The following is a 24,220-nucleotide window of genomic DNA, read 5'->3' on the forward strand; positions in this document are numbered from 1 at the left end:
ACTAACCATCTTTTCTCTCTCTTCCTAAAGAACCTTGTAAATTTCTTAGATTTTCTAATGCGAAAGTTGAGGAGAGACAGGTGAGATCTGAGCCGGCGTAGATGTTCGTCGATTAATATTTCCAAAACACGGGTTGACTCCATTTAACTAAATAGTATACAGCACACCCATTATTTAATATGTTGGTAAATGCAGGATAAACAAAGGATCTAACTCGTGCTTGTCCGATATGGAGCATGGCGCCACCGAAGAATCCATCTGAAGTCTCCTTCTACAGCTCTGTTAGATGCCAACTTCGAAAAGAAAAAGGAAAAAATCAACAGTACCATTTGCCTCACAGTAATGGTGCCTAAGGCATTGAATTTATTACCAAATGAATTGCCATCAATTACAACTTGCTAAGATCACAATGTAATTGACAGGTGAGAAGAACTGCCCTCATGTATCGTTACTTTTGATGGAAACCCACCTACAAGTAGGAGTGGCATTTCGCGAATAGCCCGGGTTTAGCTTGGTTTTGGCTTGGTTCAATTCAAAATTTTTCGATCTCAATTTGAGTTCGAGATTGGATTTGGGGTTCGTTTAAGTAAACAAGCCGAGCTCGAAGGAGCTGCGATGAGAAAAATTCAGATGTAGACCCATGGTCATTAGGATCTCCTACGCAAACTACATCCGAAAGTCCTTGGAGAGAAATTTTTTGAAGAACAATGAAATGTCAAAACCCTTTTGGATTGAAATGCATTTGAAGATCCTTTTGACAACCTTAAGATTAGAAGAGAGAATGTTTCATAAACTGACAAACTTGGTGCATGACAAATGTTATATCAAACCATGTAATAATAAGATATTGAAAGCCACCAATATTGAAATTACTCTTTCTCTGTGCGATGTCATTGTCACTCCACACCGCTCACAGTTCTTCTCATCCTTGAATTTATTATCCACTGCATTTCAACGAAAACGCTCTTTTGCTTGACATTTTGCATAGTCTATACATAAACAAATGATAAAATTACAAATCAACAACCATTTCAACCACAATTTCCATGAATCAGAGAGCAGTCCCAAGATTAATTTTCTGCTTCACTAATCCAAATACTTCTCTAGAGTGTCTGTCAGAGTAGTCTTGGGCACCGCGCCAATGACACTCTCTTTCTTCTCTCCATTTTTGAAGAAGAGCACGGTGGGGATGCTTCGAATCCCATATTGTGTGGCAATTCCGGGGCAATCGTCAGTGTTGACCTTGCAGCAGACGATCTTCCCTGCATATTCCTTGGCCAATTCATCGATGACAGGAGCAATCATCCGACAGGGACCGCACCACGGAGCCCAGAATTCAACCAGAACCGGATTCTGGCTCCCGATAACAAGATTTTGCCAGCTTGCATCTGTCGCCACCAAAACTGCAAAACAGTTCCCACGAAATCACCGTTAATGGGACTCAAAATTCAGTCTCCCAGTTTCTGAAATACATTCCCACTTAGTTTAAGTAAATCTCTAGCTACGAAATACACCCAGAAAAGAGGAAGAAGAAGTCCTTTTACCTTCATCAGTTCGAGCTTGACAAACCACCCGAGAGCTTCTGCGAGCAATGGAAAAAGAAGAAGAAGAAGAAGAAGAAGAGACATTGGCCATCTTCAACCCTGAACATTTCGGCAAATTAAGCCTTCTCTTGGAAGAAAAAGGGAGTCTAGTACCGGGCTGCAACACGGCGCCTGTGGAGGTGGTAACAATGGAGCTCACTTGGACACTGGCTCCCATGGCCATCCTAGAGACCTTCACCTCCGCTGCTTCCAAGCGTACTTGGAGTAGTAAAAGCACTTGGGATTTTTGAGTGCATTTTCTCAGAGGATATTACTGAAAGAGTGTGTATGGTGGGTGTGAGACGATTATTATGTGGACGTAATTGTTTTGTTACATTATTTGTCCATCTTTATCGCCAAGGGTAGCCATGAATGAACCTGGTGATGAAGGGTGCACCAATGGCCTCAGCCTGAACACGTCTCCTCTAAGTTGTTAATGAATAATCAAACTAAAACATAATGTTGATGGCTCTTTGGAACATCATAAACCATAGCTAAGGCATTCATTAGAGTGATGAAACCATCTAACAGAGATCACCCGCAAGTTCTCCAGGCAAATTATTTTCAAGCAATTCAATGGATCCTTAGGTATCTCGAAGTAACTAGTCACAATGTATCTTAATTCATGGATCACCTAGCATATTTTATGTGCTTGATGCTAATTGAGCTAGTGATCATGGTGATTATGTCTCTCTTTCCGTTTCCTGTTTTTTCTCTTGTTGAGGTAGTTGGGTCTAGGTCAGATGCTAAATACAGAGCATTGGCATCTACAACAGCTAAGCTTGGTACATATTTATTTAATAGAGAAAAGTTGGTGTGCACTTGATAGTTGTGTTTTAAGAAACAATTGCTTATTTGCAAACATGTTGATGCAAAAGTAAGAAGTATACAAAAATCCAGATTGCAATCTCACTTGCTGCTTGCTGCCATAACCACTCACAAGGCATGAGAATCAAGGAAACAATATCCAAATAAGATTTTTTTCGAACCACAACAATGAGAACAGTAAAATGACAAAATATACAAAAACTCGATTATCGGCACCTCTATATACACATTTTCCTCATCATTCTATCTACACTATTCCTCTTGCCACTCCTTGTATGAACTTATGTAGCAAGAAGAAGTTGGCTTTCCTCTGTCCACACTTCCTGTCAAAGTCAACTTCTGTCCTTGAGCAGTTCTGGCTTTCCTCTATTGATGCTTCCTGTCAAAATCATCCAGCTTCTCCTATGCTTGGAAAAGAATACACTAGCCATTACTTAACATACAAAACTGGCAATGAAACTCAATTCTGCACTTGGGAAGGGAAAGAGGATTTTTGAACATGAAACAAATCTTGCCAGAGGACAAGTGAATAGATGAGTTCATTCCATGTATCAGGAACCCCTGGAAGGCACCAATGACTGCAGTCTTGGCGATGAAGAGGGACCAAGCCCGACTTTGCCCCAAGATAGTATAATGATGAGTGGCCATCTTTTCTGAGTGCTGTCATCTGGGTCACATTTAAAACAGCCAAGTTTTGCACAGGAGGTTTAGCTTTGATTACATCTGCAACTATGTCAAGCAACTTTGCCCATGATGGTCGAGATGGTAGCTGCAATACAGATAGCTCTGGGACTTTTTCTAAATGGCAGCTTCCCCCAGTCCTCCAGTCTCCACCTCTGCAGTCACATAGATTTTTAGGACGCCAGTAAAGTTTTGCAGACATGAAACAACAGATAATAGTGTCAAGTCATAATAAAAAGTGGTATACCTGTAGTATTAGTGCTGAGTTGGGTTTAGAGTTAAGAAGTCTCAATGACTATTTTTAGTCAGAAAATTTATGAGTGAGGAAATATAAGGGCAACCTCAGGAGCATTCATGTATTTCCGTATTCTCCAATCACTAACGAGTATATTAGAGGGTTACCTCGAGCTTTTCTTTTTTAATTCAAGTCTCTTTCTTCTTTTCTCTCTCCTTTTCTATCTTCTCTCCTTTCTTCTTCTAAAACCTAATTTCTTTTCAGTTTCCACAAATGGCATGAAAATCCCAGCTAAAAAGCTAAATCCATTTCTAACATTATATCAGAAACTACATGAAAAAATGTTCTTTAGCACTTTAAAGTACAAAAAGTAAGAGACGTAACACCTCCCAAATCTTTAATATTCAAATACTATTTATCCTAATTTAAACAGTACCAAACAGAACCAAAGGAACTAGAAAAAATAGAAAGCAAATAACACGAACCTGAAATGAACGGGAGCATATGTCCGAAAGATGACCTGAGTCTTGTTCATGTTCACTTCTCTATGGGTCCAGTCAAGCAGTGTCTCGATAGATTTCCTGTAAGCACTATCCACACTCATCTCCATCTTGACACTCTCTCCTACTTGGAAATAACAACCCCTATCAAGGAGAAATACTCATTACGCAATCCAACAATAATTAAATATATAAAATAATTTGAAAATAAATTGCTCAACCAATCTACATATGCACATAATTGCATTAATATAAAAGAAGTATTTACGCATTTAAGCCAAGCCATACTTTTTTTTTTCTGGAAAAAATTTACTGCACTCATTCCTTCTATAAAAAAACATTCAAATGAATTTAATAGTGAAAGTAATCCGCCCTGATATAACAGTTTAATAATTAAACTACTGTGAACAAACAGAAAAATGCAACAATTAACAAATTTTTCTTTTTTCTTTTGTAAGTTAAGATCATGCAGAAAATAAACAGAAACAATGCCACACCAATCACATAATGCTGACAACAACAATTACATGCAAAACCCTTCAGATAGACACATTTCCCACATAAGTCATTTTTTAAAATCAAAATTTGATCTCAGATCGTTGAGAGCTCAACACTATCTGATGGCAGATTAAATTTTGCTGCATTCAAGGCCCAATAAATTGATCAGGTTTGTCACTTAAATCTCTTACTAGGATGATCAGATTTTACGGGCGATTTCACTGAAAAAGTAAAATGTAGCACCTAAAGGTTCATTAGCTTGAAGAATCAAGAAATCTCAGCTGAATATTTTGGGTCAGGTTACCAGATCTACAGCTGCTGCCAAACTCAAATGTTTCAAGCAACTCAACAGCATAACAGAAGTAAAGTTTTGGAAGGCTGATATGCTCACCCCCTTATGGTCTTCTCATAGTTCCACCAATGTCCAGTGTTGAAAACTAGCACATCTGCTTGTTTCCAGTGCACAGAAGTCCAATCCATCTGATCTAACTTCAAGGTCGTCTTTACTTTCTCTGGAGCTCCAGTAGGGGCGCGACTCTGAAGGACCAGAAATGGGGACCTGAAGTATTCAACACTGCAGTTGAAGTCCCTGAATTTGAAAATCAGAAAGCCATTGTGCTTCGTGATTGGACTTCCATTCACCTCATAAATGGAATCCTTATCAGAGACTGCTGAGGACAGCATACACATAAGGGACTCCCATTGGTTTCGGCCAATTGAATCACCAACGAACACTAACCTCTGGTCTCGTAATTTTTCCAACATAACAGTAGCATCAAACCTACAAAAACAAGAATACATAGTTGAGAGAAACGTGAATTTATGATGACGAGGAACCATCATTGAATGACAGTTTCAAAGAGAATAAGATGAGAAAAGACATACCAATAAGTTATCCATTCTATAATTAATTATCTAGGAAACTTCAGAAGAGATGCAGTGGCTGCTCTATATATACTAGCCCAAAACCATCCCCAAAATGTTTCAAGTAAACTTTAAAATAAGCCCAAAGCGTTTTCAAGCAGAAATATATGTACCCTCTTTTTAACTTCAACAAGAAGGAAAAAGGAGGAAGCAGGTTGCAAGGAATAGAGAATACCAACTTCTTTTTTTTTTTTTTTTGTCTTTTCAAACAATAAAGCTGAATGTAATAAAAATTTAGCCCAAAGATTTATCTTTCTTTACTCAATACATCTGCTCCTAAACTTAAAAGAAGGAAATCATCAGAAATTTTCAGGAATTCACAGGCCAAGAGAACCAAAGTGATAATAAAAAGAAACAAATACAAATAAAAAGAGAAAAGCAGAATCGAATATGGCCTCTGCTTTTCTAAAGAGGTAATAGAGAGAAACTTAACCACAGAAAATGAGGAGAGCAAAAACGGAACTGGCAAAGGAAAGGAAAGAGTGGAAATGAGAGTCATGAATTTAGCCCCAAAACAATATTAGAAGGGTAGACTCCATCTTAAAAAAGTATAAAAATCTCTACTTCACCATTTCAAAAGAAAAAGAATTTGGAAAGGTTCCAGAACCTGGGAAGAGAACAATGCTTGGGCTGCCATCTCCATTTTGTGTAAAAATCATCTGGCCTTCCATTCTCTATACAGCGGAAACCTTCATCCAGAAATCCACAATTTTGTGATTGATATAAAGGGTAACTTTCATCCCAAACCCACTTCCCCTCAAACAAATCACACCCCTCCATTCCAACCTCCAAAAAGCTAGGTCGTTTATTGTCAATCCAATCTTCACCAAAGCTGGCTCTAAGAGACCTCTGTGATTGAACTCGAAACTGAAATCCTCTGGTAAAAATCTTGTAATCTAAGTAGAAAAAACAAAAGAGAAGGCATAGTACTGTAACAGAGAAGAAGCCTAGAATCCCTAATGGATCACGTTTTAGTTTCCTGACAAACTGCATGGAGAAGAGTAAAGACGGAATTTTCTTGGACTGCAGAACTTTGTTTGTCGAAAAAGGGTGCTTTGAAAATGGGTCAAGTGATTAGTACTTCAGGAACAACACTGTCCAGTACACTTGGATGGCACTTAGCATTGGAGTACAGCAGTTAGCATGGTCTTCTATCACGGTTCTTCAAGATTCTATAGAATATGCACATTCATATCATCACCCATCTGCAGAACAATCATTGCTACATAAGTTACACCATTAAATTACACATCACATACAGAAATATTATTGATTTCTATTAAAGGTTAGACACAAAATATGACAGGTGCAAATGAGTACTACATGTGACACATGACTTACAAAGTGACCACCAGAAATTCCATATGATCTATTAAAGAGTTCTGCTATCCATTGTTGCAAAATGGTCATAAAGAAAGAAAGGTTCAAAGACAATCAATGAAAACAGCAAGGCTGATACAGTCATACGAATGTATGTTGAAGCACAGATGCATCAATGACCATCATATTGCAGAATAGAGTTAAGTTGATCAGTATCAACTTTTTCCCATACCAGAAAGACATAGACACATGTGCACCCTGCCAATAATATGGGCTGTTTGTTTTACCCAATCCACATCTTATAGTTTTAAAAGAGCATCAAAGAGAACAACGGCAGGTAATCTGCTTAAACATGATACAGACAATGGATAAATTCAGTAATCTGTTTAAACATGATAAAGACAAATATTATAATTCCAGGTAACATATACACGATTCCAACTCCACAGTGTAAAATAGAAGAAGACATTAAATAGCATAAACTTAGTACAAACAGGGAAAATTTTCACAACTTCACAGCCTTTTGGTACAAAAGAATCCGTTCATCTTTGGCAAATTAAACTATTACCATTTGCCATCTTGTTAACATTCTACACCAATGAAGAAAAAATGAACCCTATTTCAACTGGAAGATAACCACGAGAACATTCAAAAATGTATCTACCACAAGGATTACACTTAAAAAACATTACTTTCAACACAATCTTTGAGGAATTTAGAGATGGCATTCTTTCCTTTTCCTTTATTTTTATTTTTATTTTTTGAAAAGCAAAATTCCATGTAAGGCATTCTTTCGATGGAGAATCAGACAACTAAACAAGTAAAACAGCACAATGAAATACTAGCGCGCACCCACAAATTCTCTTTCTTGGCCAATGGTCTCACGACATGATTTAGCTCAGTAAAATTAGAGTAGAAGTGTTCCACTGGTAAAGCCGAACAACGGCACAATTCAAACCTTCTGCATTCAGAAAAACACATCACTCTTAAAAGTACAAATGCCCACATTCCGGTCTGAGCATGACTCAAAAGCGAGACACGCCCAGCCAGGGGCGTAGACTAGGGCAGAAAATCGCTGCACACGAGACTGAGAAATGTAGCATCGCCTAGACGCCATCGTGGTGCCAACAGAGAATCTACAGATGGCACTAGTGCCTCTACCACAGTCACGGATTAAGAAGAAGAAAACGAAAGAACTGAAATGACTCGACGAATCAAAAGTAAAAGAGGTCAACTTACTCAACAGAACCAGTGATAAGTTTTGACTACTTCGCAGACACGGAATTTCTATTAATGGAAGACAAGAGATCGCTTCCGTTCGAGAATGCAAAACCCTAACCAACCGCAGAGATTGGAGGGAAGGTTGAACAGTGGAGTTTCGCGAGTAAGGCTTCGAGTGATCCGAGCTGTCCGGTGTTCGTGCTCGCCATGGCCAATCAAAGAATACAGCACGATAGGGCCTACCAACGGAGCCACCGACCCACGTCCCGACACGGGCTGACTGCTTGCCACGGCCCACGACATAACGGTTAAGACCGAGCCGGATATCTCGGATAGGATCCAAAATATATCTTGGAATAAACGAATAACCTCGTCATTCTCATAGTTCATTATTCTACCCTAACCATTACATGAAAAGTCAAATGTGATATTCCTCAAAATGTGAATTTTTAAATTCTCCTTCGTGGTCTGATAATGCTACAACATTATTCTTTTTGAACTTTTCACATAGTTCAGCAAAGGTCGGAAATGCATCATCCTTGTTTGCTAGAAAATCTACCAATGTAACTCTGGAGTAGTTATCTCTACAACCATTAAGGTGAGAAACTTTTCATTTAACATTAAGATTTGGGTAGGTCCAACTAAATCCATATCGATTAGTTGAAGAGGTTTGATAACATTCTTTGATTTGAAAGATGTTTTGTGTTGTTTTCCAATTTGGAAAGCATCACAAGGCTTCTCTCTTGTAAATTTCTGGTTTGGTAGTCCTTTCACTAAAGTATTATTAGCTTCTTATGACATAACCAAGATTCATCTATGTTTCCAACTAAACAAACACAACTAGTAGAGGGTATTTACCTCGGTTTGATTCGATTTGGTTTATCTGACTTCGAAATCCAAAACAGGCTCATTTAAGTTAATGAGCCGAGCTTAACCGAACCATGGTTCAGTTTGAAAGCTTGTGAGCCAGCTTGGTCCGCTCTGCTCAACCACCATCGATGGCATCGCACATAAACCGGTGAGTTAGAATTTCCCATGAAAATCGAGAAGCGAATGGCTCTCCTATTGTTGGGATACATTGCAGAGATCATAGCGAGTGACATTGATGGCCCCAGTAAGTTCATAATCGATAGAAATGAATGCCACGGGAGTTGGGTGTTGAACTTGGCCACATACTTCAGTTTTATATGTTCCCATCGTCTTCCTCAATCCATCTCGGCTGGTCAGTTCTCAATTTTTAGTTTTTACCTGAAGCAATTTTTTTTTCTGTTTTCAAATTATATATAAAAAATAATAATTAAGATCAACGGTGCAGCAACACAGGTGCATAAGTAGCATTTCAAATTCACGAATTTTGTATTTGTCAAATCGTCATTTCAAAACTCTTTATTTTAATACAGCTTTCAACCTTCTTTGGGTTTATCTCTCATTATGACCACTTAACGACATAGAGTCTTTGATAATAATAAAAAATATATATTTGAAAATGATTAGTTCCCTTTGTTTATCTCTTTCACTATTTCTTCCAACTTTAAGGGTTTTGAATTGGGAAATTATTTTTCACATTTTGTATTTGATTATTGAATAAAATTTATGCATAATTATGCAACTTTTATGAATAATTTTATGCAAAGTATATAGATAATTTTATGTAGGGTTAATATACAAAGGTTATGCCCAATTTTATGTAAAATGTACGTATAATTTTATATACAATTTATTTTATGTAAATTTTTAAATATAGGTTGGAGCTCAAACTTGGTTAAAATTATTGGGCTCAAGCTCGATTGACTCGAACTCAAGTTTAAAATATTTAAATCAAATTCGGCTCGAACATAGGCAGGTTCGAGCTTGGTTTGATTCGATGTCACCCCTAGTAAATGGTAAATTCAATTATGTTTACAACATAGAAATTTTTATTCTTATGACCTTCTAGTTGGGTGTCATCATTCTATCTCTTTACTATGCATTTGTCATTTTCAAATGAAACTATATTGACTAATGCTTATTAAATCAAGCATCGACCCTTCTACATAATAAACATCGTATATGAAAGAGTTAGTTTTGTGATAATGTCTTCATGTTGTGTCGCTCCAAACTGCATAGATATTCCGAAATACTCTAATGGGGTAGAAGTCATTTATGTGCATATATGAGGAGAGATCGGCCTGGATTAATTCACTTGAAACAACCAGAAGAAGAACTGTTATTCCTTCTTTGGGATCTCCTTTTGATTCATCACCAATCGTTCTTCACTAAAGCCATTAGTTACATTGATGAATACCCAGCATTTGAATCTATTAACGAACATCAAAACAATTCAACGAATCGATTCTGACAAAAGACTAGATTCATCGATCACCAAAGTAATTAAAATCTCTGAATTTTTTTGAGACTGATCAAGGGACGACTAAAAGACACGAGTATTTCACGTTCTTCATCTTCGACTCTGATTTCATGTCTGGTTTTTACTTCAGGTGTAAAAAGATTTGTTTCCTTGTTTATTATTCTGATTTTACAGTCAAGGAGAAGGCTCTAGGGTTTTCAATTATTTGTCTGTGCTAAGAAATGTTGGGTTTACAGTCAAGGAGAAGGTTCTAAGGTTTCATAAATGCTGGTCTATGTCAATTCAGGTCATAATGTAAACAAAAAGGTTGTTGAAAATCAAAGAAGAGAGAAAGAAGAGGAGACTCAAGTCAAAGCCAACTTTGGCTGCACATAAATTAGAATTATCATGTGAGGTATGAAATTAAAAGGGGGTTGGGGCCATATTAGAATTGTCTTTATAAATTTAGAAATGGAATGAAAATAAGCATTCAATTGGTCTCATTTTTATGACTCGTTTCTAGCTAAAATTGGGTACACATCAAGTATTCACATCCTGTGTCATGAACAAATCACTCTTCTCTTCATGTGAATTTTTATATCAATTTTCAAGTTAGTAAACCATTTAAGAATGCAACAAAATGGTGTTTCCTGTAAAAATTATGAAAGTTTATGACAGCAAAACGCGAGATAGTTTTGTGTTAGACAGGGAGAGAAGGCGGAAGAAGAAGAAGAAGAAGAAAAAACAAAAAAAAAAAACAGTCTAGAAGACTGCGTTTCCATTCGAGACTTTTCAGCTTTGTCCAGCTGCAAACTTTCAGTTCAGCTCATTTAACTCTGCTTCTGTTACATCCCAATAATGTAATGCTCTCAACGACTCATCAGACTGCTTTGACGATGGGCACTTAAATTCATTCAAGCAGTCCAGTCCTATTCAAGTTTCATTTAGTTTCAAGCTGAAATTCTGATTTGAACTGAAGTAAAAGTTCCAGTTGCTTGAGAAAATATGATTTTTCTTCCTCACCTTGTTTAATTTTTTTGAATTGCAAATGAAGTATGATTTTTCTTTTCTCCTTTCACTGAACCTTTTGGAATGGAGATTTGTTTTTTTTTTTTTTTGTTCTTGTTCTTGAGCTTGTATAAGGTAGAGAAAGTGAGAAAAAAAAGGAGAGAACCTGAAAGAAAACAACTTTCCATCGTTGGCGTATGAAATAATAATGAAAGCTTGCTTGAGAAGGACTCTGAGATAACATATTCAGAATCTGTGGGCAGGTCAATTCATATGAAAAAAGAAACATTGATGGTGCACTTGTATATGTTTCCAATGGGCACTAACAGTTATCACAAACAAGAAGAAGACAAATTAGGTTTCTAATATGGCCATCTTTGTAAACTAGATGGTATAAAAATAAGAGAATAGACTTGAACCTTCAAGAACTAATAAGACTCTTCTAAGCAGAAGCAATTTATAACATCTTTTAAACCGACCAGATCAACTTAGAATGAAAAGACTTGGCAAACATCTTTGAACAATTATTATAGGTTGGAGAGTTTGATCAGAGAAGGTTCCATGAAGGATGGTGGGAAAGGAAGAGTCTTCGGCCAAAGACCTCCACAGTGATTGTGGACTGGATCTCCAAGCTGGGTCCTATTTCTTCCCTTCTGGTGGTTCATGAACGAAAGATGAAGATCAGACAGGAGTGGGGCTTATGATTCACCAAGTTGACTCTTGTTTCTTTACATTTAATAATATCAAATTAGTGCCTATGCTAGTTTCAAGAGACATGTCTGGGTAAAACCTGAACTTTTTGATCAAGAAAGGTAATGCCGACACTTTTTTTAATGGGTTTTAGAGCATTTTTCTGGGCTTGCTTTCTGGGTGTTTGGACTTTGGCAGCACAAGTAACAAGGTTGAAGAGACATTTGCTGTTTTCAACAGCAAGCTACCCTTTTTCTTTTTTCCAAAAAGGAGTTTTCATGGAAGTTTGTCTGTCGGGAAGACGCGGCGAGTTGATGAGAAACTAGTTTTGCACTTGACTCGTTCTGAGCTCGAATTGAATCGGCACCAGGAATTAAGTGGGTCCCATCTGAAATCACGGCATGCAAAAGGACAAAAGTATTTGGTTTGTGCTGGCCATCCAATCCTCCACTTCCGGTTTGCTTCAGCTTACCACCTCCACCTCCAACTAATTATTTTAATAATATGGATTAGGTGCCTAATTTACCCGAATTATAAATTATAAATAAATTTGCCTAAATTTAATATATTACCTGCTTTAAAAAAAATTAAATTTCCCAATGCAGAAAGTCCAGGTGGGCCTACTTACCCTGAGACAGAAACGCACGTTACTACCGGACAGGAATTAAGTGGGTCCCATCTAAATTTTACATGAGATCTGGTCCTTTGGAAGATGATCCTCTTCTCGACGTCACGAGCACGACCGCGTCCACACCTTCGTACTCGCCTACACGGGTTACGTGGATCCCACGCGTCTTATCTTTACGGTCGATACCGTACACGGTGGGCCACGCTTTATAGTGTCAGCGCGTAACAGCTGTCTTACCGAAACTTTTGCCCAATAAAAGAAAATTTTAAGAATATTGGGAATTTCAGAATTTAAAAATAAAAAAATAAAAAATTTATCTGGCAAAACTCTTTACGGCATTAATTTGTTTTCTTCGATGGTGGGCCCAGGGGTTGGTTGCGGCGGTTGTCCATGCCGTGTGGGACACCCCCGAAACGCCCTTCGTATCCGTCCTCCCGTGATTTAGAAAATTTTATATAATTTGTTGGAATATTCAATATATTTCATTAAAGTAAAAAAAAAAAAGAAATTACGTAGTGGGCCCCACTTGTTCGTTTTGACAGGTTCTACTTGTCACACAGACACCGTTGGTTGGCTTTGATTTGAGAGCCAATAATTAATAATTAATAATTAATAAATTTATTAAATAAAAAAATAAAAAATTGTAAATAAGGAAGAAAATGGGAAATGACGAGGAAGTTCTTCACCTCCACGGCGGCATGTCACGTGTACGTGCGAGGTTCCGCACGTGCGGACTGAAACCGAGGAAGATTCTGTTCGCTGCACTAAAAAGGCCCATTCATTACATGCTTTCTCTCTCTCTTGCCACGTCAGCTTCTTTCTCTTACAATCAAACCCAACCACCGGCCGCCGGCCCTCTCCTGCTGAGCTGTCACCCACTCCTTCTCTCTCTAACTCGCTTCCTTCTCTCTCTAACTCGCTTCCTTCTCTCTATCTCTATCTCTATCTCCGTCTCCGTCTCCGTCTCCGTCTCCTCTTTCGATGGAGACGAACCTTCTCTGCAGCCTCCTGGTGCCTTCTCTCTCTAGACCCCAGTCTCTCTCTCTCTCTCACTCTGCCCCTACTGATATAAGTCTTTTCTTTGGACTTTATTCTCCTTCTCTCTCTCTCTCTCTCTCTCTTTCTTTAGAGCTCTAAAATTTTCAGATGCTTAGTTTTTTATCTGAATTTTGGAGACTGTCTGGAATCTGTTATCTGTTATCTGTTAACTGTTTGTCTATTCGCTTTCGCTCCTTTCTTTCCTCCTTTCTATTTATGATCGATTCGATTCACCGGGAAAGCGTTTGCATTTGAATTTTATTTCCTTACTGGGGTCTAGCCATGCCTGCTTGGATTTGGGGGAAGAAGTCGTCTGCGAGCAAGAAGAAGGAAGAGGAGCACCACTACCACCACAGGCCGGAAGTGAAGGACTCGAGAAGGGCCAAGGAGAAACCCAAGAGCTTTGACGAGATCGTTGCCCGGGGTAAAAATGCTATGATTGTGGGTTCCTCCTCCTCTGGCTTTGATTCCGATGGCTTCGTCCAGAGGCGGGGACACCCCCTGCCTCCTCCCGCACTCTACTCTTCTCTGGGCCATGATCAAGGAGTTGTCTCTGGCTCTATCTCGAGTGTGAGCTCTTCCGGATCCTCGGACGACCCTCCGGATCTTGGATTCGTTTATAGGTACTCAACTGATCTGAACCTAGTCGATCAACTGTAAATTTTTAGGGGTTATCATTTGGTCTGAGGGCTGTTGATGTTGGGGTCCATGAATTTTATGATTTGGGGATTTTGGGTGTCATTTGTTGTTCTGCTAATGTGGTTTGCCATGGGTTTATCTGTAGAAGTAAGTTATTTGGCTCTGGATGCCATATATATTGTATTTTTGCGGCTGCGGAAGTCCTCATGCTACTTTGATGTCACTTGACCCTTTTTGGGTGCGTGTGCGAGTCTTGAGGGCGCGGATGCAGGGGGTGGGGGGACCTTTTGCTTCTTGAGTGTCTGGAAAACCTGTTTCTCGTGGACGACGCTTTCTTGGAACCCTTCAATAGCGATTTGTGCTCGTCTCTCAATTCTAGTTTTTGGGATGAAAATTTGGCTTTTTTACTAAAATTTCCGTTCCAGAGTCATTCGGAAGTATCACAGTAGCTTAGTCGTTACTGCGTTATAGGGTTGGGAGGGTGACTCACTGCTCTATGCTCGACACATTCTTTGAGTTCAGAAAATATTCAGCCCCTGCAACCCTTTTCATTTCAATTGAGACTTTATGCAATAAATTTGTAAACTGAAGTTCTGATAGGGAATTTCCATTAAACTTGAATGCTGAAATATTCCTCTGCACGTCAACAACTTTTTGCAAAAGTTTATGTTCATGTCTCTTGCTATTTAAAAAAAAGTTCATTTTTATTGCAATTTTGCTTTCAAGTTTTGAACTATGTTGAAGAATTGGAAACTGTTTTGCAATCTTAAACTGAGTATCGTATCTATATGATGTGTTCTAATTAATAGATATCAGGACCAAATCAGCACTCCAAGTGGAAGAACAATAAGATCCGACCCACAGAGGCAGCAACAGATTACAGAGAATGGTTATCCAGTTCCCATCTCTCCCTCTGACCATTCAAGGTTTCCTGAATTATCCACATCTCCAAGAAGTGAATTTCATTTGACTGGATCTACTCCAAGAGCTTCCTTAGATATTAGTTTCAATCCAAGATCAAGAAGTCCTGGTCCTGTTTCGAGACCTCAAAGTCGTTTATCATCGCCACTGCATCCACGACTAGCTGGGATAAATCCTGACTCTCCTACAGAAAGACCAGAAGATGGAAAAACTCAGGGTCATCCACTTCCTCTTCCTCCAGGGTCTCCTAATTCTTCGTCATCTCCCCATGTCATGAGAAGTAATGGGGTCCAACTCCATGAAAATGGTCAGACTCTACGTTCCAAATGGAAGAAGGGAAGGCTTTTGGGAAGGGGAACCTTTGGACATGTGTATGTTGGATTTAATAGGTAAGCATGGTATTCAGATTGGCCATTTTCTTTTATTAGCAAGAAGATTTTCTTGGAAATCAGACAAAAATGCAGATTTGATTGGCTTCTCTCAAATAGCTGATACTATGTTCAACTTTTGACAGTGAAAGTGGACAGATGTGTGCAATAAAAGAAGTTAGAGTCATTACTGATGACCAAAATTCAAAAGAGTGTCTTAGGCAACTTAATCAGGTTTGTCTATCATTTCCTATTTAATCAAACTTTTGTGACACATGTAGTGCTCTTTGCAAATGCCTTTAAGGTGTTCGATTTGTAATACTTCTTTTTGAGATTTGCTTATAGTGCACCATTCATTTATTGGGCCAGGAAATAACATTGCTGAGTCAGCTTTCACACCCAAACATTGTACGGTACCATGGAAGTGAACTGGTATGTACTCTTTGTGAGTCAAAAAGTTGGGTTATAATATTTTTTTTCCTTCTTCTTTTGGATGTGTTTTCAGTGAGAAAGTTGAGTTATGGCTGGAGCCTACCTCTTCTTAGTAATGAAACGTTTTATTCCTTCCCTACACCATCTGAGAAAAGCACAGAACCGATTAACTCAAAAAGCTCTTTTCTTCTTATCTAACTTTTGTTTCTATTTTTGAGTGGCGTCTCGCTTTTATTGCCAGATGTCAGTTTGAAATCTTTTTGGCAGTTCAAGAAGCTCCATTAATCTTGTTAACTTCCCTTGTACACATTCTTATACTTGAGTGTTCTATGGTCATACTTAACAGGCTGAGGATACTCTTTCAGTTTACTTGGAGTATGTTTCGGGAGGTTCTATCCATAAGTTACTTCAGGAGTATGGACCTTTTAAAGAACCTGTGATTCAAAGTTATGCTGGACAGATTTTGTCTGGGTTAGCCTACTTACATGGAAGAAACACTGTGCATAGGTAATATAGGATAATCCAATTTTCATGAGATATAGTTTTTTAATTTACTTCTCTATTCAACTTGTTACACTTATTCCAGTTTGTTGACACTTTGGATTTTCTTCTTTTTTTTTTTTTTCCTGGCAGGGATATTAAAGGGGCTAACATTCTCGTTGATCCTAATGGTGAAATCAAGCTAGCTGACTTTGGCATGGCCAAACATGTAATTCTTTAATCCTGTTAGATGTATTTCATTATGAAATGTGGACATCATACTCAAGCATGTGACATGCACGGATGCATATTTTTCTCTCCATGATTGAAGCATTGTCTGAAATTTGAACAATACAGCCATGTGATTTATGGTTGACTGCCCAATTCAAAAAAGATTTATATGATTGACTGTGACTTATGGTAGCCAGCTCTAGGTGCAGTTTTAACTAGACTCCCCTGATTGTTATAATATTCAGAACCATGGCTCCTCCTTGGCATGATCATAATGGTCTGCATATATTTAAGGAACACATCGGGCATAGTCAGCATACCTGTCTTCAGTGGTGCCGTACTGCCTATACATTTCAGATATTGGTTGATAATTATTATATCTTACCCGATACAACCTGTATCAGCTGATACGGCTTAACAGGAGGAGTGTATCGACCAATACACCCGATACATATTGGATTTTGAGTTCTATGATACGTACCAGAAATCCAATACGGGGCCACCCTGCTTGTTCTTGATCCTATTATTTCATAGTTCAGTGTAGCTTTGGTAAAACTTTTTCGATCTATGAAAGAATCATTTGCATTGAGATTTTGTATTCCCAATTCTAACTCACTTAATGATCTGTCTCAAATGCTTTTAAGTGTCTCGGCAATCCCTAAGTTATTTTCTCCTGAAACAGATCAACACCTGTGGTAATGTTCTGTCTTTCAAGGGAAGCCCCTACTGGATGGCTCCTGAGGTATGCGACTCTGTGCTCTAAGTTTCCCATCCTCTTGCATTCGTAACATGCCTAAGCTTCACAGGTCTTAACCTTTCAACCTTTTCCTTTCTTTCAGGTTATTATGAACATTAGTGGTTACAACTTAGCGGTGGATATTTGGAGCCTTGGATGTACTATCCTTGAAATGGCAACGTCAAAGCCACCATGGAGCCAATATGAAGGGGTGAGTTACTAGATTTTCCTAACCTATTTGGAAGAACAGTCAATAGCGAAACTATTTTTATCTGTTCACACTGTGAACTTCATGAATTGCAAATGTTGAGGGATCATGATACTGATCCCTCCTGTCCACTCGTTGGAATCAATGATGACCTATACTCCCTAGCACTGTGTGAAAACTGAATTTTCATGTTTACTTAGGGATTGGAACAATATCTAGGAATCTTCATTCAAAATAATGCTGACCACCTCGGCAATCCATGGTGGACCTACTGAACTGGCAATTCAGTGGGTGATAATTTGTTGACCCACTTTTACATAAATCATTTCGATCTACCTAATGGTGTTGAAATTTCTTACATTAGCCAATTTCCCAAATCCTAAGTCCAAGTTTCTTTATTGTTCAAGTTTCTGATAACGGTAATTAACAGGTGGCTGCAATATTTAAAATTGGAAACAGCAAAGACGTTCCAGAAATTCCAGACCACCTTTCTGATGATGGAAAGAACTTTCTAAGACTATGCCTGCAACGAGACCCATCTGCACGGCCCACTGCGGTACAGTTGCTTGAACATCCATTTGTTCGAGGTCATAGTCATGCAAAAGTCCCCAAGTTCATGTTTAGTAAAGAACTTCAATTCCCCACTGATGGACCTCATTCACCGGTATGTTTCGATAATGCCCAATGTTGTTTTATGAAATTGGTATCTTTTGATTCCCTTTTGAGTTTTTTTTGCCATGTCTTTTATCTTTGTTTTTTCCTTCCACACTGAACCTTGGTGATTGCATTACATTGTTTTCAACTAGTTCCAAGGTTTCTAACTTTACTACTCTTCCCGCCAGATATGACAAAGCTAAGTCAGTCAATTCTCTTGTGTTTCATTCTCTTTGCGTGTACATACTCTTTTGTAACTTGGCCTATGTAACTCGTTATGTACACACTGTGGTTACTTCATGTTTAGGTTGATGAAAAGACTTTTCAGCCAAATAATAATGTTGGAAAATGCCTTTTTGACTAAACTATATTATTGATTGAACTTGTTGATTTGGTTATAAAAACTTAGGGCTTCATGCTATAGCAAAGAATCTGAGATGGAAAAGTTGCGGCCACAAGAGTGTCCTCTACTAAAGGTACCTTAACATAGAAGAGAGGATGAAGAGAGAAGAAAAAAGAGAAGGGAACAGAAGGTTTTTGAGTTAGGGCTTCTACTTGAACCTCCATGCTCTTTTATTGTTAATTACTTAAAAAAGAAAATACTAGTATGCTCCTGACTCAAATATAAGAAACAGGGGTAGCAAGCGAAATAAGCAGGAAAAAAAAAGTCCAAACAGAATTTTTTATTGATTTACGGGGTGTATTTTTTCTGAAGGTAAAATACTTAAAAAACCTTATTTGTAGTCTAGTTGATTCCAAATGTTAACTTGTTAAAAACTATGAATTTGCCTTCTTCAAAAGCAGACCATTTGGCATGGCATATCTGGCAGAACATATATCTGGACTTTATGATCCATTTGGCCATCTGACAACTATAGATTTTATTTATTTTGGATGCACCCTTTCTAAAAAAAATCATTTATTTTGTAAAATGGGGATTATATGGTGTGTCATCAACCTGTCTGGAAAGCATTTTGGCTTTTATGTTATGAATATCTAGTCAAACAGGCACCATGTAGTCATGGTTTCCTGTATCACCAATAGTGCTGCATATTGGGCGATTATATCATGTGTTTGGTAGGAGAAGTGATACAGAATTTATCATACTTTACTAAATTTTGATATTTTTTAAACTCGAGTCGGACTGCTCCAGTCTGATATGTGTGGCGTCTTCTGCTGGATTTCAAGGATACCAGTATGAGTCACAATGATAAGGGCACCCCTGCATGTAATTATCAGTCTTACGAGATTCTTTTAGGTGGTTTATTAGGCCTTTACATTTCTATTTGATAGATTATACTGTTTGTAGGTTCTTGTCTGTCTCATACAACTTGAGGTGTACTCGTTAGTCTTTATTTTGGAAGATATTTTTGTGGAAATTTTATAACAGAAGCTGCACTATTTTTCTGAGATACTACGCATTTCTTTTACCCTTTCTTGTGCTATGCAGTTTCTAGACTTCTCTCCAGTAACATGAAATGTTTTTTCTTTGACTGACTTCCATTTTTTTATGTGCTAGCAGAGTGCTGCAGAATTTCAATCACTGAAGTTAAATACTCGTTCATATGATGGAGATTATGGGATGAGAGGAGGGCCTGGATATTCAAATGGTTTTACGGGCTCAAGGTACTCAGATATTTTTTTTATCTCGTAGAATGACTGCAACCAGAACCTAATCACATCTTAAACATGATATCCTTTCTAACTTTTCAGCTCCAATGATGGGGTTCGTGCACGGATGAACATGTCTTTGCCTGTTTCACCCTGCTCAAGTCCCTTAAGACAGTTTGGGCCTGCTTACAAAAGTTTTCTGACTCCACCACATCCAACTTATACCATGGCAATGGGGGGTTACGGTTATGTCACTCATCCTGTTCTTCCCAGAATGGATGGAAACCCAGTGAGATTGGATGACAACTATCCTGATATCTGGCCCGAGACTCCCCAGCGATGTTCCAGAACACCTGACGGGTCCCCAAGGGGAAGACAGATGAGAAATATGTTCTTGTGATCATCCAAAATGACCCTTTCACGTCATCATTTGGAGCCCGATGTACAGCCACAGATGAATATGCTTAACTGAGTTGATAGATTATTGGTTCAAGAGGATCGGCTCTGGTGTACCCTGATGAAATAAACAAACAGAAAGAAGCATAAGAGATTGTTCGGGCCATACCATATCGCAAGTTGGGTACAGAGCATGGATTAGAGAAGAGGAGACTTTTAAAGCCAAACCATTGGACGAACCAAAAACCACGGTTCAATAGTAAACAGATTTTGGTTCTTGATATGACATCAGTGTAACGAGCTACAAGTTTCATCTCTCTGTATATAGTTACCTTTTTCTTCTTTTTGCTTCTCCCATGATGTTGGTAAATGGTAAACCTGAAAGGTCTGGTAATCTCTCAAAGAGAAAAATAAGCCATACAGGTAAAGCCTTGTCATTCACCATTCCTACATTCTGCTAATGATAAAAGATTACCATTTCATATGGGCATTGCCCCGCCTGTCTGGGCGGGACATATCAGATCGTGGGGGGGGGGGGGGGGGGGGGGGGTGTACATGCAGGTTAGTTACAGTCTAAAACACACCGATATGTGGTGTGAATGAGACGAATCGTATCAAAATTTTGGTATCCTGATACGATACGGGGTGTCTCTATGTTTCACCCTGGGTTCTACTGGGATCCGTGGTTGCTAAATGTTTGGTGAAATCAATCTTGTACGTTCTTTGGTAGGGGCTAAGAAAAATCTATCAGGTGATGGATGATAAGAGGGAAAGAGATGGCCAGATTTAAACAAACGAGAAGCAGCAACTACTGTTTTCAGCACCATAATTGCAATTCTAACATCTATTGCAATGTTAAAAATTCCTAGAACAATCACCCAACAAAGTACTAGCAGAGCCCACTCGGGTGAGCTTTTAAAACTGAACATGCTGAAGGAAGAGAACGGAGCTTGAAGTCCTCTTTGCCAATTTGACTGATCGGAATGGTTGTGAAACCCGGAGCAGAATAGTAAAAGGCACTCTACCTTTTATTCTCTCCCCTTCAAATAGAATAGAATCTTCTCGCAGTTACTTCATCTGAGCTGGTTTATGGACTTGATTATGCAGAAAAAGCTGTTTGATATGTAAAACCTTGTTCTGTATGTCAGCCCCGGAGGGCAATGGTCGATTTTATATCAGCTTCTCACCACGAGTACCAGATTGGCGAGCGTAGCTTCTGTTTCATCGAATCTATCAAAGAGCAACTCTCTGGCCCTGGTCTTGGCATCAACTCCTCCGACTCCATGTTTCTGTCATGGATTTTCTCCCGATTCCTGCTCATCCGCAAATACCACTCTCTTTGGCGTGTCTCTTCTTCCTCCACCCCCAACATATCTTCTTCTAGCATATAAAAAACGATCGAGGATCACATTGATCTTGATTCCAGGAGGAAGTCGGAGAATGGTGCATTGGTGTGGGGGGCAAATGCCAACACTCACCTTTCTTTGCCAAGATCTTCATTCGTTTTCCCAAGTTACAAAGAAAGTCAATAAATTGTGCCAACCATGTCACTTTGGAAAGGCAGAATCACGTAAGAAACATCATGGTTCTGGGTAACTCAGTGGATTCATTTGCCTCCCATCGTCTCATCATCTTGGTTCATTATCAAAGCCCATTCTCTGTCTTATTTATATAGGTGGGGGGCATAGATACCCTAATACATCATAATAAAAAAAAATACTTAAGCTGACTACTAATACATCATAATTATATAGAATACCATTCAAACTTCTTCAACACTCTCCCTCAAATCGGTGAGAAAACATTAAATATTCCAAGCTTGGAGCAGGTATATGGGAGTGACTTTGCAGTAATAGCCTTTGTGAAGAAGTCCGTCAATTGATTCTTTGAAGGGATATACTGCATAGATATTTTCAGCTTGAAGTTTTTCGTGTATGAAATGACAATCTATCTCAATGTGTTTGGTTTTCTCGTGATAGACTGGATTGATTGCAATATGGATAGTTACCATCTGTATTATACTTTAGGGAGAAAACTTATTTGCACTCGATTGCCTTTTTTCCTAGTGGAAGGGTGGCCAAATGCCGAATAGAATTGTGGTACGTAGCTTGAATCTCTTTATCCATGATAGATTTCCACCTCGGATCAGTGAAAGCCTCCTCATAGCAGGTTGCAATGGTGGAAGAAGACACTACTGACAAAAAAAAAAAAAACAATTCAAAGACAAACGTTGAGTGGAAACATAATGAGAGAAAGAGTGTGAGGTGGATGGAGGTCTAACAGTAGTGGAGCATGTTTTTTTGCGAAGAACAATGGACCTAGTATCATAAAGTGGTCCATAAACTACTGGAGATGAAGGAGGGGAACATAAATCGGGATCATCTGAAGACTACATAGGTGACTGATCAATGGATGTAGAGAGAGGGTCTTCACAAGGCTAGTCCATAGTCTGCAAATCATAATCCACCACAATAAGTGGCTTTGGCATCCCTATAGGTGATGGAAAACTAGGAGGAGAGCTAGCAGAAAAATAAGGTTGATGCTCTGAAAAGGAAACATCGGTTGAGAAAAATGTTTTCTTCAAGGATGGAGAGAAACGTTTTCATTTTTGGAATACCCCAAGAAAATGCTCTTAATTGCCCAAGGAAGAAATTTAATATGGGGAGGCTCCAAGTGATGAACAAAAGATATGCACCCAAATACCTTAGGTGCAAATGAGAAGACAAGTGAACCAGGAAACAGTTTTGAAGAAGGGGTGGCACCTTTGAGCGCACTTGAGAGCATAATATTAATAAAAAAATTAAGCAGTGAGGACTATTGATGAATGATCCTTTTTTCCTTCCAAAATTTTTGAAAGGTAGAGGAAAAATACTCTATGACCTATTATCTTTTGTATTTGTCTTGACTCAACAAACCTATACAAAAAGCATAAAAAGACAATTTGAATGCAACAAAGCGAAAAAATAGAGTGTCTAACTCTACTGATGTCAATCAAGAAAAACAACTTATAAGAAGCAAAGGTGTTTGATATTTCAAATAATAAAAAAAAATTACCTATAATATCACTTGCAACACTTGTGCATAAAAACTACTTGTAATTACTTGCCCATTTTTGTGCAGAAAAAAAAACAGAACTTTGCTACATAAAATAAAATACAATGAGTTGTATAAAATTCAAACAAATCATGTTTTCTTGTTTGCATTATGAATCCAATAATAAACTATTTCTACAACTATTTTACATTCATTAAGTTGACAAAAGAAAATAACACTAAAAATATTCTTTACAAAAATAAATAAAAATACATCAAGTGATACACCCAAACTTAATTGAACAACTTAAACATAAATAAAACTACCCTTGTCCTAGTAAGGGGGGCACCTAGCCAAACCGTTCAAGCACGGCTCGAAAAAAGCTCAACTTAGTTTCATATTTACATGAGTTTGGCTCGAACTCAAACTTGAAATAAGGCTTGTTAAGTATAATAAGTCAAACTTGAGATTTTTCAAGCTCATCTTGTTAGCTCGTGAGCTGACTCGTTAGCATATATATTTTTCATAAAAATACCTTTTAATCTAATTACTCTCATCAATTCTCTCTTTAGTTGATTGATTGTTGCTCTTATTTACCTCAAAGACGATCGATCATTCAGCCCTTTTATTGATTGTTGCTCTTATTTACCTCAAAGACGATCGATCATTCAGCCCTTTTAGGTCCCTCAACATTTAATATTGTTATTTGCCAATGTAATAAATACTATTGATAGAGATGCTTGTTATTTCTTTTAGGTCTATTAAGCTAGTTATTATACATTAGTATAATCCATTTTAAAGTCTTGGACTCCTTTGTAATACCTTCTAGTTCAATGGTACCAATGGAGGTGTTTGTTCTTTCTTTTAGGTTTATTAAGCTGGTTAAAAAAAAATTAAATGTAGGTTGGAGCTTGAACCCAACTCAAGTTCGGGCTCAAACTCAATTTAAAATTTTGGGTTCTAGCTTGATTCCAATTTTGGGCTCAAGGCTCAAGGCTAAGCTCAAACTCGAGTTCGAAGTATTCAGATTA

The 24,220-nt window shown here is 38.2% G+C and overlaps 3 protein-coding genes across 6 annotated transcripts; 1 reads left to right on the plus strand and 2 right to left on the minus strand.

Moving 5' to 3' along the window:
* Window positions 1-801: 801 nt before the first annotated feature.
* Window positions 802-1,790, minus strand: LOC137946444 (uncharacterized). The gene is made up of 2 exons (XM_068792735.1): window positions 1,545-1,790; window positions 802-1,403 (listed from the first exon to the last, which is right to left on the minus strand). The coding sequence occupies exons 1-2, from the start codon at window positions 1,765-1,767 to the stop codon at window positions 1,087-1,089; spliced, it is 540 nt and encodes a 179-aa protein (XP_068648836.1). The 5' UTR covers window positions 1,768-1,790; the 3' UTR covers window positions 802-1,086.
* Window positions 1,791-2,484: 694 nt separating this feature from the next.
* LOC137945918 (protein trichome birefringence-like 11) lies at window positions 2,485-7,954 on the minus strand. 2 transcript variants are annotated; one of them, XM_068792014.1, is made up of 5 exons: window positions 7,809-7,954; window positions 5,857-6,454; window positions 4,717-5,106; window positions 3,813-3,971; window positions 2,485-3,247 (listed from the first exon to the last, which is right to left on the minus strand). In XM_068792014.1, exons 2-5 carry the CDS (start codon window positions 6,240-6,242, stop codon window positions 2,872-2,874), a joined length of 1,311 nt encoding a protein of 436 aa, XP_068648115.1. In that variant the 5' UTR covers window positions 6,243-6,454; window positions 7,809-7,954; the 3' UTR covers window positions 2,485-2,871. The 2 variants fall into 2 exon arrangements, with proteins under 2 accessions (XP_068648115.1, XP_068648116.1); XM_068792015.1 differs by lacking the exon at window positions 7,809-7,954 and adding an exon at window positions 7,422-7,567.
* Window positions 7,955-13,418: 5,464 nt separating this feature from the next.
* Window positions 13,419-20,498, plus strand: LOC137945604 (mitogen-activated protein kinase kinase kinase 3-like). 3 transcript variants are annotated; one of them, XM_068791546.1, is made up of 11 exons: window positions 13,419-14,103; window positions 14,929-15,429; window positions 15,555-15,642; window positions 15,778-15,840; window positions 16,187-16,347; window positions 16,474-16,549; window positions 17,234-17,293; window positions 17,391-17,498; window positions 17,926-18,159; window positions 19,669-19,775; window positions 19,863-20,498. In XM_068791546.1, exons 1-11 carry the CDS (start codon window positions 13,763-13,765, stop codon window positions 20,158-20,160), a joined length of 2,037 nt encoding a protein of 678 aa, XP_068647647.1. In that variant the 5' UTR covers window positions 13,419-13,762; the 3' UTR covers window positions 20,161-20,498. The 3 variants fall into 3 exon arrangements, with proteins under 3 accessions (XP_068647647.1, XP_068647648.1, XP_068647649.1); XM_068791547.1 differs by having other exon boundaries at window positions 19,672-19,775; XM_068791548.1 differs by having other exon boundaries at window positions 14,947-15,429.
* The last annotated feature ends 3,722 nt before the right edge of the window (window positions 20,499-24,220 follow it).

Source organism: Aristolochia californica, unplaced genomic scaffold, assembly GCF_029961685.1.
Source record: "Aristolochia californica isolate CCGP_79_NKW_82.1479 unplaced genomic scaffold, dmAriCali1.0.hap1 SCAF_12, whole genome shotgun sequence".
NCBI lineage: Eukaryota > Viridiplantae > Streptophyta > Magnoliopsida > Piperales > Aristolochiaceae > Aristolochia > Aristolochia californica.

Coding starts and splice junctions, on each gene's coding strand:
- LOC137946444 (XM_068792735.1), bottom strand. CDS start 1,767: ATGGCCATGGGAGCCAGTGTCCAAGTGAGCTCCATTGTTACCACCTCC. Junction 1,404..1,544: donor TCAAGCTCGAACTGATGAAG/GTAAAAGGACTT, acceptor ACTGTTTTGCAG/TTTTGGTGGCGACAGATGCA.
- LOC137945918 (XM_068792014.1), bottom strand. CDS start 6,242: ATGCAGTTTGTCAGGAAACTAAAACGTGATCCATTAGGGATTCTAGGC. Junction 3,972..4,716: donor TATGAGAAGACCATAAGGGG/GTGAGCATATCA, acceptor TCTCCTTGATAG/GGGTTGTTATTTCCAAGTAG. Junction 3,248..3,812: donor TATGCTCCCGTTCATTTCAG/GTTCGTGTTATT, acceptor ATGTGACTGCAG/AGGTGGAGACTGGAGGACTG.
- LOC137945604 (XM_068791546.1), top strand. CDS start 13,763: ATGCCTGCTTGGATTTGGGGGAAGAAGTCGTCTGCGAGCAAGAAGAAG. Junction 15,430..15,554: donor GTGTATGTTGGATTTAATAG/GTAAGCATGGTA, acceptor AACTTTTGACAG/TGAAAGTGGACAGATGTGTG. Junction 17,294..17,390: donor CCTACTGGATGGCTCCTGAG/GTATGCGACTCT, acceptor CCTTTCTTTCAG/GTTATTATGAACATTAGTGG.